Here is a 15,284-nt window from a genome sequence, read left to right on the forward strand (position 1 = left end):
AGTGTGGCATTCAAACATCAGAAAATGACACGCCATTCTCAATTAGGTGTCAACTAAGTAGAGTGTTTTCTTTGTTTCTTGTTTGTTTATTTTTTAATGGGACTAAAAATTATGAAAGGACCAGCAACTGAGGTCCTTTGTCCCTGGAATGAATTAGTGGTCTGTATGGCCTGAGAAATGTTTTGGGGAAAAAAAAAATGAACAGTGTTCAATTCAGTTTGGAAAGCAAGGACTCTAGATGGACATAGGAGAGTTTGCATAAAGACAGGATGGGAGGAAACAGCAAGGCAACAGTTTTTCAGAAAACAGTCTGGATACAAACTGAGAACGATTTAACAGTGTTCACACTGTGGCAACAAAGGCAAACCCCATAGCAGGCTCTGTGAACAGGAGTATCACCTGTAAAACCTGTGAGGTCATCCCTGTGCTTGATTTGGCATTGTTAACACCAAGGGTACAGCCCCAGGCTGCCTCCTGCCTGCTGGCACACTGCTCCATGGCATGGCTCTCATCCCAGTGTAAGGGAGGGTGGTCTGTATGGTCTGGAGTTGCTTCATTCTCTTTTCTTGCTTCAAGATAATTGTGGCAAGTATGGCTACTATTTCACCTGCTATTTCATGAACATGTTTTGCATTTTTTGTATTAGTGAAATATTTCCTTTTAGGTTGGCATCAAAATACGTTGAAAAAAATCTGTAGTGCACTAATCCTCAATTGTTGAAAGAGGATGCAACAAAGGACTGTTCGATTGCAAACTTCTTGGAGATGCGCAGGGCTCATGCATAGGCCTTTTCTCGTACAAGAGCTGGAGGGGTTGACATTAAGCTAACAGGGACCTGTCCAAACGAACAAAAGGAGATGCTTCTCTATGTGTATAACATGGAGACTCCCATGTTAAAGTCAGGATGTAGGGTGCGAAAATTCTAGGCATAAGGGAAGAGTGGAGAAGTTTGTGGAACAGAAATAGACTGTGTTATTAATTGTTAAAAACAAATCAACAAGAACAAAAAGACTGGTTTTGGAATTACTTGAGTTTCAGTTTGGAGCTTTGGAGACATTTCCATGAAGCTTTACTAAGAAACATCCTCTTGAAAATGATACCCTAAGCATTTCCCAGCTGTCAGTCTAGCTTCTTGGGTGTACTATGGTAACTGCAGGCCCAATGCATCCCAGAACTGGCATTGCAGTAGAGTTCCTTTAAAGCCCTTTGGAAATAAAAAATTATCAACAGTATTTTTTTTTTAAACTTTTCCCTGCAATTTTATTTAGATTTAGGTTATTTTATATTTTGCATTGAGCCTTAAGTACATTTATGACCTATAGCCAAACTTATCTAATATTTTTGATTGAAAAATAATTTTTGTTGCCCTATCAGCTTGTTTTGAAATGTCACATATTGAATGACAAATACGTTATTGTTTTCTCTGCAGGCACAATGTCCTCAAGTTATTAATCGACCTTATGAATTAAAAAAACATCTTATAAAAGAAATGTTAATTGGTTGATTCACCTCTGTTCTGCAGGCTTTCTCCATTATACCTGCCCTGTGCAAATTGGTGTGAAAAACAGGTTACTTAGAGTTTGGTATGTGGTGGTTCATTGCTGAGTGGAACAAGGCTTTTCGGACTTCAAACAGAACATGCAGAAATAAGACAGTGATTAGCTGTTGCTGTGATTAGTACAAATTCACAAAGAAGAGCTTATCATTCTGCAGCGCTCTCACACAAAGACCATTCTTTCATAGACTTATCACAGATGAGTCTGTAATCTCTTTATGGAAATAATTTTTTTTTGTATTTGAAATATTTGGAGACTGTTTACATAAATGTTTCATTGAATACTGTGGTAGCATTCATCTGCTATTCTGAATTCCATACCTTTTCTTTTTCTTTTTTAATGCCATAACATAAGAGAATCAAGTTCAGTAAACAACTCCTAGGAGCTTAGTAATATGTATCAGGAAAAAATTACTGCAGTTCTCAAGACTGATCCTGTACGATGAAGATTTACCTAATTTTTATATGCTGTTTGATGTCATTTGCCTCTATGAAATCTGTCCTTTTACTGTACTTAACAAGAGTAATTTCTGTGATCCATGTAGCAATTTAAATTACATCTCGCTTAATAGTACTAAAACATAATTGGGGTTATTTTGTCAGACATGGCTGTTTCCTAACTTTTAACTCTGACTTGTAGATTTGGGGCTTATTTACACTTCAGACATTTAGATCACTTTGGCTACATAAACTAGGTTTCAAATGGAAACAAAAGTAATGTTAAGGTTTATTTAAATCCAAAATAGGACAGAGCATCCTCAGAATAAGTAAAGATTATACTGTTTGTGGTTCCATTATTTCTGAAATTCCACTAATGTCCTGGGTGTAAGAAATTCAGAACCATGTTTCCCCTTTTGGCATTTGAACATGAAATTCTATAATACAGTGAAGTACATGTCAATTTAAATGTATTTTTTTTTAAATATTTTTTCTAGGATTATATAATGCTTTAAAAAAAAAAAAACTTTCATACTTTATTTGGGCCAGACTGTTCTTTTCTTATTTTTAACTTTTCAATTCCCTTTGTTCTTCTGTCTTTTATGAGATTTTTAAGGAAACTTAAAACTTGATGTTTCAAAAAAAAAAAAATACCTGAATGCATCTGCCCAGGTCCCTTTCTTGCTTACCGCGTGCACTATTATGTAACTTCATAAACTAGGGTGCTGTGAAGTTTATTTGCCTGAGTTTCATGTAGGAAGATACGTGTACTTTGGGGTAAGTTACAAGGCTAAGATATGTTTCCTCACTTGCACCAGTGACCCTATCCTGATTTTCTGAAAGATCCACTTGCCACTCACTCTCACCTGCTGACCACCATTCTCCAGCAGCTCTGTCTCCCTTATCTGCCTAGAGGTTTGCTTCTCTGTCCCTGTGTAAGCCCTTCCCATCTCTACTTTCCGCTTCCCTTTAAACTCTTCCTATGACTCCTTTCCAACCAGACAGCAGTGCAAGTGTTTCATCATTGTTTTCTATCATTAGTCAGGTGGTATCAGCTCTGCCCATGATCCCTGTTTTCTCACTTTTGTCTTTCTTGGGCTTCTATAACTCCACCTTCTCCAGAATCTCCCATCACTTCACACCTTCCTTCTGATGTCATCTGTGTCAGCTGTCATCTCATCATTATCAGATCGCAGCCTATCTGGTGTTTCCTCTGACATTTGTCAGGATCACAGAATAAGGAACTAAATCAAATCTCTTCATCACTTCTTCCAAGCCTTCCCGCTACTTTCTGATTTACAGCTATCTGCTCCTTATACCCCCAAATCTGTTTAACTGAATGCTCTCTCCACGACTCTAAATCTGCATTTTAACAGATCCCTCTATTATGTCTCCTTTGCGTGTTTTGCCCAGACCTGAGTCAAAGCCCTTACTCTGCTAAACTTTTGGACACATTTTGTGTCAATATTAGTGCATGCTCTGCAGGTATTTCAGCTGAGAGTTGTGATGTCAAGTCTGGTTGTGGGGATGGCTAGAAGACTGTGCACCCAGCAGCCTTGCCCTAGGCATTTCAGTTGTTTTAGTTGACAAAACGAGCTGAACTAAAGCAAAAAGTGTGTTATATATGGTAGTAAGTTTATACTGTTTGGTCTGTTCCCATCAAGGATCTGTTTCAGAGGTGTGAATTTTGCTTCAGCACCACATCACATATTAAATTAAACACCGAACCTGTTCTTTGTTGTTGTTGTTCTTCCACTGGAATCACCTTACCTTAACTAAACTCAAATTATGTAGCTTCTTATAACTAGACCCAAGAAAAATTCAGAGTTATTTACTGAATAAAAATATTATTCACAACAGATTCTGAAGTTGGGGGCTTTCCATTCCAGAAGGCTGATTCTGAGTTTTTGGTCAATGGTGTGTGTTTTTTAGAGAGGACATCTCTAGTGATTTTTCCTTCTCCCTTTTAACACAGCATTCTCTGTCGGAAATTTTCCTATTGCTCTACTTCAGAGTTCTGACTTCTAAATTCATGCTGCTGTAATGGCTCAATCTATCACTCAGCACAATAGAGCTGAGTATTTGATAAGATGAACTGTTTTAGAAAAAAATGTTGTAATAAATTTGGCACAGAACAGATGTCTAAATATAATATGCACACTTGTGTTTTCCAGTTTTTCTTTTTGAAGTGGGAATCCTAGCCTTCAGATAGTATAGTTGAAAATTATTTAGATGTTGTAAAAATCAGAGAAAAACACAAAGATCTTTGAAGACATTTCTTCCTGTATATGTCATAGCATTTTCATGAAAAACATTATTTATTGTAAGTTGTTCTTCAGTGTCAGCGTACCTCATGCAGATTATTTTGTCAACACTTTGATGGCAGAGTTATGAATTAAAATTCCTCCTTATGTGGAGAGCTTGACCACTGATGCAAGTCCACTGTCATTTGTTGTAAGGTTAGAAGTGTAACCAGTGTTCCTGCTGCTCCTGGGCAGTGGTTTGTATGCTGCTTAGTTGCCATCTCTGGCAGACATTTTTAGCAAAATCCACTACTTTTTTTTTTTTTTTTGCTTTTGCTTTTTTTTTTCCCCAGATGAAATGTGCAGTGTCTCTATCACAGATTTCATTATTTTATTCTGTTGTAGCGTTGCATTTTCAAGCATCTACCTCCACAGTTGTGGTGAAGCATGATTGCTTCAAATGGATTCTGGGTAGATGTAGGAGTTGAGAATGATGGAAACTGTTGGTGACCTGGGTTCATTAACTGCAAACCAAAGGAAAGTACAGAATAACAAAGTGGAATATGTGTATTTTGACATCTTCCTATCTGAATAGTGCACTGAGGCTTTGTTAATTCAGTCAAACTTTTGGAAAATTTAAATGGGTTCTGAAATTAAGTAATCATTCAGCAAATATTCATCTGGTAAAAAAAATCCATCAAAAGTTAAAAGGGAACACATTTCTTGTTTTGAATACAGGACAAAACTACACTGGAATTGTGGCCATTGTTATCCCCATCCACATGGTCTAGCTTGAAGTCTAGGACTTTGCTTACTTTTACAGATATTAGAAAAAATATCTTCATTATTGCCAGTCACCACTGTTTCCTTAAGAAATGAGATCAACTCATTTTTATGTTTTAATGGGACTGAATATTTCAGATTTAGTCTTTAGTCTGCTTTATTGTAATATAGCTTTGGATCCATAAGAAGATACTGAGCAGAAGAAAAAGAAATGAACACTGTCGAGAGAAATACCCCTAAACTTTTCAGGAAAACTTATGTGGAATTTGTTTGAAAGTCAAGAGAACTACAAGTTGTGTACTGACAATTACTTCCATGCAAATATTTCCCTACTCTAAAATGAAAATATTTTTAGCAACTAATTAAAAGTAGAAATCAAATTTGACCATCTCTGAACTGCAATTCAGCCTATATTCTACTGCATGCTGAATTATAACTGATTTTATTACACATTCTAGCTTGTTATATTCAACATATTTTCATCTTAAAATTAACATATTTTTTCTTCTTTCTGCTGAATGTCTCCACACATTACTAAACCAGCTAACTGGTCTTTGATGTTGTATACTGGCTTCTTTGGTGAAACAGATTAGCACTCTTTATGGTTATGAAATTATGTTCTTATTTTAGGATTGAGTCAATGCCTCAAACTTCTCCCCAGATCAATTCTTGTCTATAGACTTTTCAACAGTGTTATGGCTGCATTTAAGTACTTTGAATTTGGGTTTTATTTCAATCTATCACTTGTGTTTATAAAATACATCTTCAACATTGAATGATCTGCAGAATATCAGGACGTCTTTGTTTCTGAATATATATTACATCTCTCCCTCCCCTGTTTTTATTCTTTATTGCTCCAGTTAGTGCACTCAAGCATGACAAGAGCTCAAACTCGGCAAACTTCCAAGATGCAGAGGATGCGCCTGACAGATGTGTCTTGGAAGAATCTGAGAGTCCAGGTGAGAACCATTTCATGACAGTCACCAAGTGTCAAGTGATAAATCTGACACAGCTTTTGGGTTGGTAAAAAAGGCACATTGTAATGCTGTTTCCTTTTTAGCAGCTGCAGTGTCAAATTAATGGTCACCTCTAGGGGTCACAGTGTTATCCTTTCCTCTTTCATCAAGAATTCAGGTCTTAGAAAGGATAAGGGCTTTATGACCAAAAAGAAAGCTGACACAACTAGTTCATTATAATTAGTTTTGGACTACACTTCTTAGTTAATATATGTGCAATGTCTGACCCTTTGAAAGGTAGAATGAGGTTATGAAAAATTAGAAGCACTGTATATACTGCAGTTAAGCTTAGCAGTGGACATTCAAACACTGTATCTCTGGAGGAAAGCAAATTGGTAGTGTTAAATAGCTTGATTCTTTTCTCTAAATCAGTTCACAATCATTATTTCATTTTAATGACTCTTAACATTGATTCAGTTAAATACAAGAACATCCATAAAGTGCATTATTTTTGGTGACTAAAAGATTTATCTTCATGTAGTATCATTATCTTCCTAGTTATGGAATATCTAAGAAATTCATTAAATGAATCCCAAGGGAAAACAAGTATTAAGTACATCCATTCACAGCTGATTAAAAACATTCTATTCAACTAAATATTAAAATCTTATAAACAATCTGTCAGCTTGGCCCACATACATCATATATGAAACCCACACATAGTACTCATTAATGAAAGAGTTAAACATCTTTCTTCACTCGGTATTTTCCTCCCCTGCTTTATCTGGTGTCTGTGTACCCTCTTGCATCTCTGTGTGCTGATCCGTGTATCATATTTTTGATTCATCGTCTCTGTGGCCTGTCAGCTTAGTTAAGAGATTTCCAAATCTTGCAGCCTGTGCTGACAGGGGGCAGCTGCCAACAGTCCCCTGATCCTTCCCCAAGGAACACTGCTGAGATTTAATTTTCAGTCAAAGGGTGCAGTCTGAAATCCATGTCAGGTCCCCTAAGTCATCTCAGAACCCAGAAAGGACCCCTGTCTGGGGGATTATATTTCAGCGCAGTCCACTCCACCAAGATTCCTTGGGAGTTCAACTGCCATCATATACCTGATTTGAACTACATTCCTTTTTCAACTTTTCCACAGAAATGAACACAAGTATATGTTAGAATAATTGAAACCAATGAATTGTAACTTCATATTCATTTTAAAGCCACATTGGCTTGAGCTCACTGCTGTACAGCAGAAGGCAGCGTGAGATTTAGAAATAAATATGTAATCTACTTGGGAAGGAGACCAGTGTAATTTCTTGCCATGGCCACCTCAAACTGTTTGTGGTACATGGTACATCCTTCAGAAACCATCTGTAGTCCCTTCTACAATGATTCTGTGAGAAAGTGTGGGTTGTCCAAGATCTGATCTGTTCTAAGGTGAAAAAGAATTTAAGCAAAGTGATGTGAAAGTGTTGAGGTGAGAATTAATGTACTAGATAACATTAATTTGAACCTTGATTTAAATTATTCTGAGTGGCAAAGTGCACACATTTGGACGGGAACTTGAATACCAATTCTACATTCTGCACGTCTATGTGAAGTAATGGAAAGAATAAAAAACTATCGGGAGGTGAATGTTGGCTAGCAAAAATGCATGTTGATAAAGCTTCTAAACTTAAAAACTGAGTTCCGTGCGGTCCATCTGACATCATTAAACTGGTAATAAACAATGAATTACTCTGGCTTTTGTTTCTGTCCATTCCTGCATTTTAAGACATCTTGTCTTATAGGTCTGAAAACCTCAGGAGATTTCACTACTGGTCTCACTGCTTTCCACTGAGAATTTGTGGCTTGGTTGTCATGGAGACATCGTATTTCTCCAAGAATTGCTCATATTGATCCGTGGACAGGCGTAAATGGCCAGGCGAATGTGAGGAGTAAAGGGGGTTGGGCAGTACTATAAAATGACCAGAGGTTATGGGTCGGAAATAAGCTCATAGCAAACACTTAGGTAAAGAGAAAGAAACAGTTTCATTTTGTTTCAGGATTTCGTTTTTGCACTTTATGCCATTGTCTTCTTTCACTATAGACTGAAAGAAACTTGTTAGTCACTTGTCATGTCAGATCTTTGGTGCTTGTCCTGACACAGCTGTCAGCCTTCCAGCTCTGTGCAGTTCAGGGACACACAACAAAGAGCTAGGAACATGAATTATTTATTGCTCCTTGTGCGGATGAAATTCTGTGATAAGAAATTAAGACACTTCTGACCGAAGTGCTTGTTTGAAAGGAGAGATTTGATAAGAGACTACGTTCACTTAAAACTTACTACTTTCTTTTAGTAGCAAACATTGAAACAATAATACGGCATTCAGTTGGGTAAGATTTTCTCTAGTGTTTCTCAGGTGCTTTAACTTTGAAAGGAATTTAAGAGTGCCTGGAAGGTCAGCATTTGATTTGGTGAAACTGTGAATTTAGAAACTCTCTCTCTCGTGTTTGAAGTCAGGACAACTGACAATCATTTATAAGCTTTAACTAAAGAGTTGTCTGTACATTTGTTTTGCAGAATCTGTTGCATTTCTCTTAGAATATGTTGCTATATGTGCAAAAGTGATAGTAAGAAATATCTTGACTTCATTACCTCTTCTGATGAGGAACAGGTTAAAGTGTAACAACATACCAGAAAGGAACTCCAAATATTTCTAGAAAGGGTTCCTTATTCCAACTTCTACCAGCATCAGTAAGGCTAGATGTACATAGCCATTACTATGTATCCGTTTACTGTGCTTTCTACCAGTGAAAAGTGTAGCCTCAAACCTTGATGTTAGAAAGTTACTTTCAAAGTGATCTTCATTTTCTAAAATCACATAAAGAACACTCCACTTATTTTACATTCACACACTTTACATGCCTGCACATGTTCTTACTGCTCAAGAGGTGGGTCTCCAGCAGTCGTGGAAAAAAGGCCTGTACTCTGACGGCAGGAATCGTCTGACTAACCAAGACCCCAATCTGAGATTTACCTGTGATTTCTTGTATTCACTATGTGATCCAAGCTACACTTAGATAGGAAATGAAACCCCTCAACCTGCACTTTACTCTTGGATAATTCACAGCAAACACTTTTCATGTGTGATGGACACAGGTAAATGTCAGACAGCAGTTTCTTGTCTAAGTGAAATAGATTTTAGTTTCTCCCTTCATGTGCCTACAAGCTGCCATTATCTGTGATAGTGGCTCACATCTATTTTAGCCCCCACACAGAGGAGATACTGGGCTTCTCTCTCAGATGCCTAATAGTAGGTTTATCACTGCCATTTTCCCTACGTGCTGAGGACTACTTCTGTTTGATATGCAAAGCCTTTGCTTTTCAAACTCTGCTCTGGCCTTGAACATAATAATCAGAAAGGAATTGCAACAGATTTTTGTAGAACTTAACTCTTAATCACATTAAACTGCTGTAAAGAATTCACTGCACCTTAGAATGGTTCTTCAGTAGAAATAAACATTTACAGCATTGTTTTCCATTTCAGCAGTCAAATTTTCACATTTAGAGAAATTGAGAAAGAAGCTGAAACTGAGCAAACTTAGATGTTTGAATTCTGGATCTGAGCTATTCACCCAAATATTCTTCTGTAAACAGTGGTGGAAAATTCACACCCCTAGAGGGCAGATAATCCTGTTCCTAGGGTGTTGTTTAAGTTTTAAGGGTATTGAAAATGCTCTGAATTTTGTCAGTCTGAATCTGAGAGGAACGCAGCAGGAGTTTACACAACTGCAGATGTTTCAGTTTCCATATGTGCTGCAGTTCCATTAAAGAGACTTCTGCAAGCATAGCTCTCATGAGATTAAAAAAAAAAAAAGATTTGAACGGAAGTCAGGAGGAACAATGTAGGCATAGATGCCCCTTGCCTCTTGTTTCCCCCAACAGAGATATTGCAGCAGACTAAGCAATAGGTTGTTGTTTTCTTTGGTAATAGAGGAAAGTTGAGCTTGAACAGATCAAGCAAAACAAAACAACTGTTGAAAGCTGTAGATTGGAATTGTAATAAAAGGATTTTCTATCTTTTGGATGAAAACCATGTAAACGATAAGAATATACTTATGGAAGCCTGGCTGAGTCAGCTGGTCCCTTCTGCAACTCACAATCGCTCCCTGTGATATCTTCACTGCAAAAACATTGTAGATATTAAATTTTCCTTCTTCTTTCAGGACAGAATGTGATTCTGATTATATAACAGATAACAGTGAAAATACAAACAGTTTTCACAGTCTGACATAGCTGCATGTCCTAGGTAGACCTTGACACAGAGATGGGAGAGATCTTTTCTCCCAAAGTACAGTCTATTAGAGACGGAACTGCAGCAAATAGAAATGAGAATGTGGAGATGTAACAAGAGCAGACACTCATCAACTGAGTATAAAATAATAGTGGCTAGGAGTAATTCCAGAAATTAGGCCCATAAGAATTTTCACTGCATTGGATGTGTTGCTGTGTCCCATCCACATTCAGGGTTACTAGAATTGAGTCATTGCTTGTTGGTTTGGTTTGGTTTTACATCGTAAATCCAACTGTAAAACCAGAAGATTACATAGTTGACAACAGGAAAATGTGTCTCTCTTTGTGTCTAAGGCACAGATAGGCAGAGAGATGACAGACAACCAGACAAACTGAGAAGATAGCCATTAGATTGGGAAAAAACAGTGTGCTTCTTTGTGTTCATGTACTCATAATGGGTAAATCTACATAAGCAATGTTTCTATTAGAGGTAACACTTTAAATACAGGTTGTAAATATGATCGTACATTACATATAATGAAGCTAAAAACTGATGAATGAGATTGCTCATTACAAATTAAACTATTAATGCCTTATTAATAAAGCTTCTTACTACTTCTGTTTACAGCTAACGTATTATTTCTGTTGAAAAGATATATATATAATTTGAAAATGATTTTTCTAAATGAAATGTAAATAATCAATTAGCTTTAAACTGAAATTATTTTTCTGCTGATCTACTGGAAATTGTATTACTAAAACAAATATGAAGAAGAAGAGAGGAGGACCGTTTAGTAGAAAAGTTCTGAGGAAGGCTATATATTTTCTAAGGTATTTTGAATTCCATATTGCCTCATGTAATATAGAAATTATGATGTAAACAGAATAGAACAGAAATTTTCTGGATGTAGATTTGTGATTTTTTAAACACTACTGTGTTGATGCTGGAAGTCTTGATTTCATTACAAAAATAGATTCTAAATCTGCAAAAAGATTTTCAAATAATTTTTTAAAACAAAATCTTGCTTATTACTTCAAACTGTACAATCATTAAGCTAGATGAATACATTTCTTTCTTTTCCAGATGACACGAAGGCACATCCCTGGATATCTAAGGTGTGCTCCTGTAAGGTGTGTTAGAAAACCCTGCTTAGCTGAAAGAATACGAAGATGCACAAGAGCAGCCAAGAAATAAGATAAAGGTGGCATGGACGTGGGATGGCTTATTGTGGTTATTATTTTATACCTTTAACACTTCATTTTCAGAAGAAATATCTTCCATAATATCAGCTACTCTTTGCTGATTTACTGAATTCAATTCACACTTCCCTCACTAATAGATTTACAGTTATTCAATTTAATTTGATATTTCTAACATATAAAATATCAAGTCCTTATTTTAGATGTTTTTCACTTGCTACAGTAGTGATTCCAGACATTGATTGACTGTAAAACTCTTGCCTCAGTTTGAATATTCTTTTGAATGCAACTAATGTAAATAATCAAACTTTTTTTTTTCTCTCCTTGCTTCTCATTTTTATTGCCAGTAGCATTTTTACACTAAGCAAAATGAAAAGCATTTGGAAAATTTGAAAAAAAAAAAACATTTTCTTTGATTTAAAGGAAAAATGCACTGGAATATTTAGAAACAATAAAATATAAACAACTTTGTGTGCACAGGTCTGCATGGGAAATTGATTTTAAGTCTGATCACGTCTAGCATGTGAATTTTCCTTTTATAAATACTGCCAGCAGTGTAATCTGAAGAAAGGTGGTCTGGTATGAAGATGGAAGAACCCACCTGAGTTCTCAAGTGATGCACTTTGTTGAATTGCTGTTTGTGCTAATGGGAAAATGAAGATACACATCTTTGTCCTTTAAAAAAAAATACTGCATTTGGAAAATATTTGCAGTTCATTTGATTCTTATATCATCTAAAGTTCTGAGCCATTACTGCTGGTCTGCTGCTCTGAGCAGCACGCTTACTTTCTGTATTACAAACAGTAGGAGGGCTGATGAAGTCAAAGGGACTTATAGATGATATCTTCTGGATTTGTATTTTATGGTGGAAATCATAGCCTGATGTTATGCTTCCTATCATGTTAGCCATAATCTGCCTTAACTAGGAAATTGAGGATTTCTTTGGTGTGAAAAGATTCTCTGGCAATGAATCCCTCTCCTTCTTGTGGGGTAATGTCGTGGCTGTAGGAGTGACAAAACCAGGTTGTTGTTGCCATTACTATGGCTTGAATTTGGTTGAAACAGACTTGAAAACAGTTGAAGGGCATTGTAAGAAGTAGTATTTCAATTGTCATTCTGCTGAAAATATGCCATTAAAATAGATTGAAGGCCAGGACAGATAAAGATACTTTTTTTTTCTTTTGAAATATATATACCATGCATAAAATGACATCTTCTATATAGAAGTCAATGTGTTTTACATTTTTTGTATGTATGGTATGTATGGGACTCATAAGGATCATCAAATCCTACTCCTGGCTCCACACAGGACCACCTAAAAATCACACCATGAGTCTTCCTTATTCTTAGGAGTCATTTTCATATATAAACAATATCCTTTGTTTATACAGGCTTGTATTTGAATTATGGTGGCTAAACAATCTAGTTGTGGAGTGGTATGTCTTCGTTCTTTCATTTATTGTGCTGGATGTCTGTAGTAATTTCACTGACGTATTTATACTTGCATAACACAAGTTCTGCACTGCTGAGAGCAGCACATGCCTTCAGCTGACGTATACTTCCTTCTAAAACTTTATGGTTGAATCAGAGATGAAAATATCAAGAAGGTGAAGATAAAATTACAGGTACAGTTACAGGAACTTACTACAAGAAATTTGCAGACAGTAAAGCAAATGGACTATAACACCTGAACCTTGCTATCTCCTTTGCCACACATCCTCGTCAACAGTCATCTCTATTTTGTTGCTGTAATCTTCCACTGGCACTGAAACATCCATCTCCCTTCACTACAAACATTACTGCTTTGCGTATGTATCTACTAACTTGCACCAGTTTTGTTCCTAGTACAAGGGTAGCAAATCTCCTGAAACTATTTCTGCAAGATATCTTTAAAAACAGTGTGTTCAGAAAGGTGTCATAGCTCAAGGAATTGGCGTTGTCCATAACACCCAGTATTGCTGTGGCAGCAATTACATTTGTGCAGCACAACATTTGATTGCTTGTCTTTAATTCATCAAAGCAGCGCACATCAGCAGACTGCCAATACAGACAGCCCTTGGAACAGGTTGTGCGGTGATGATTGGTGTTTGCTGCATGCTTATGTGTGCTTTGTGCTAATTGTAATTGCGGTATCAGTAAGGTACGTGTACTGTGTCTGGCTGGGATGGAGTTAGCTGTGCTCTGCACTTGTAGCCAGAACAGCATTGATCCCGCACCGATGTCCTGGCTAGTGCTGAGCAGATAGGGGCTGTATCTCCAGGCCTGGGGAGCAGCACAGCCAGGACAGCTGAACTAATCTCACCAAAGAATATTCCATACTGTATGATGTAATGCTCAGCAATAAAGCTGGCTGAAAGAAGGTGAAAGGGGAGACTGTGAAAGCGCTGGTCTTCTCGAGTGTACTGAGGCCTTGCTTTCCAAGAACTGGATGAATAATTTTTCTCCTTTTGCTTCCACGTGACCTTTGCATTTTTTTTTTTCCTTTCATTAAACTGCTCCTTATCTCAACCCACGAGCTTTTCTTTTCTTTCATTGTATTTTCTCCCCCTGTGTTTCCAAGGAGGGGGAGTGAGAGAGACGTGGTGGTGCTGAGCTGCCCATCGGTTGTTAAGTCCCCACAGGAAGGCAAGAATTTTTCTTATTAGGTACATTTATGTCCCAGTCGAATGAATTTATTTCCAGTGTGGTCTGGCTGACTTTCAAGTAACCAGCTATACAGTATATACTCGGGATGAACTCTTGCTTAGAGAAATCTTTGTATATGAAAGTGATGATTTTAGAGCTCTGTAGAAAAGTACATATTAACCTCCTGCAATTGTTTCTTTTAAGCCATAATAACTGAAGAAATATTTCTGTACTAATGCACTCTGATGTAACATTCTGTTCATTGTTATGGAGATTGATTTTACAACAAAGTTGCAAGGTAATTATGAATGTGTTTCTCTGTTGTGTTTCGCTGAAGTAATCCTACCAAAGGGAGTCTTATACTAATATTTTAGAATACTTATCCAAATTTTAGGTATGGGATAAAAATTTAATGAAAGCCTATGCTGCTTAGGGAGTAAGGCCTTATTTTCTTTTTCTCCAGAAGTCATAGGGTCTTTTACTCTTAGGTCAAATTATCAATTCACTGTGTCTCGAGCAACAGTAGGACATCCTACCACTAAACAGGGCAGCTTCTCCCCACTTCAGTCTATGTTTTTATGTCTCCTCTCTTATGCTTGCACCAGTGCTCATGCAGCTAGGCCATGTCAACACGAGCACTGGTCTCAGTGCATGGACCAGAGGAGTAACAAGCAGCTCAGGGCAGGAAGATGGGTGAGACATGTAAGTTGGGGGAAACCCACAATTACACCAGCATTATCTCAGCACAAAATTGGAGCTTTAGGATGCTTTATGAAAGGGTTTTTCTGGAAAATAGATATTTGGCTTTCAAATCCTATAGGCATTTCTAAAGTTACGCTCATAATTAATTATATTAAAACAAATAAGCTACCGATTCTTTATTATAAGTCCAAGCCCAAAGTCACTGACATCTCTTTAATTTGGAATTTGAGTTTTCCAAACAATTCGTACTTGTTAAATGATCACTGATGGAGATCCCTGCCTGAAAACATCCCTAAATATTGAACAGCTCATTTATGGCTCTGAATACAAAACATTACATTTAGAAATCTCATGTACTTCCATTTCTGGGTTGTATTTTTTTTTATATTTTATTAAACACGGCTCTTCTCCAGTACAGTGGAAAATGCCTTTGAAGTACATTGGCACAGAGGCTGAAATACATATATGAGATTCAGAGAGAAGAGAAAGAGAGAACGTATGTATGTAGCAGA

At 36.9% G+C, this 15,284-nt stretch overlaps 1 protein-coding gene across 7 annotated transcripts in view; it reads left to right on the forward strand.

Annotated features, from left to right (window-relative positions):
* Window positions 1-11,926, forward strand: part of WDR72 (WD repeat domain 72) — a 112,436-nt gene extending 100,510 nt beyond the window's left edge. For all 7 annotated transcript variants that reach the window (XM_021407178.1, XM_021407176.1, XM_021407179.1 and 4 more), the window contains 2 exons: window positions 5,880-5,978; window positions 11,330-11,926. In XM_021407178.1, the coding sequence (XP_021262853.1) occupies window positions 5,880-5,978; window positions 11,330-11,385 (155 nt within the window). In that variant the 3' untranslated portion in view covers window positions 11,386-11,926. The remainder of the gene's footprint in view (window positions 1-5,879; window positions 5,979-11,329) is intronic.

The sequence above is a fragment of the Numida meleagris genome, chromosome 9, assembly GCF_002078875.1.
Source record: "Numida meleagris isolate 19003 breed g44 Domestic line chromosome 9, NumMel1.0, whole genome shotgun sequence".
NCBI lineage: Eukaryota > Metazoa > Chordata > Aves > Galliformes > Numididae > Numida > Numida meleagris.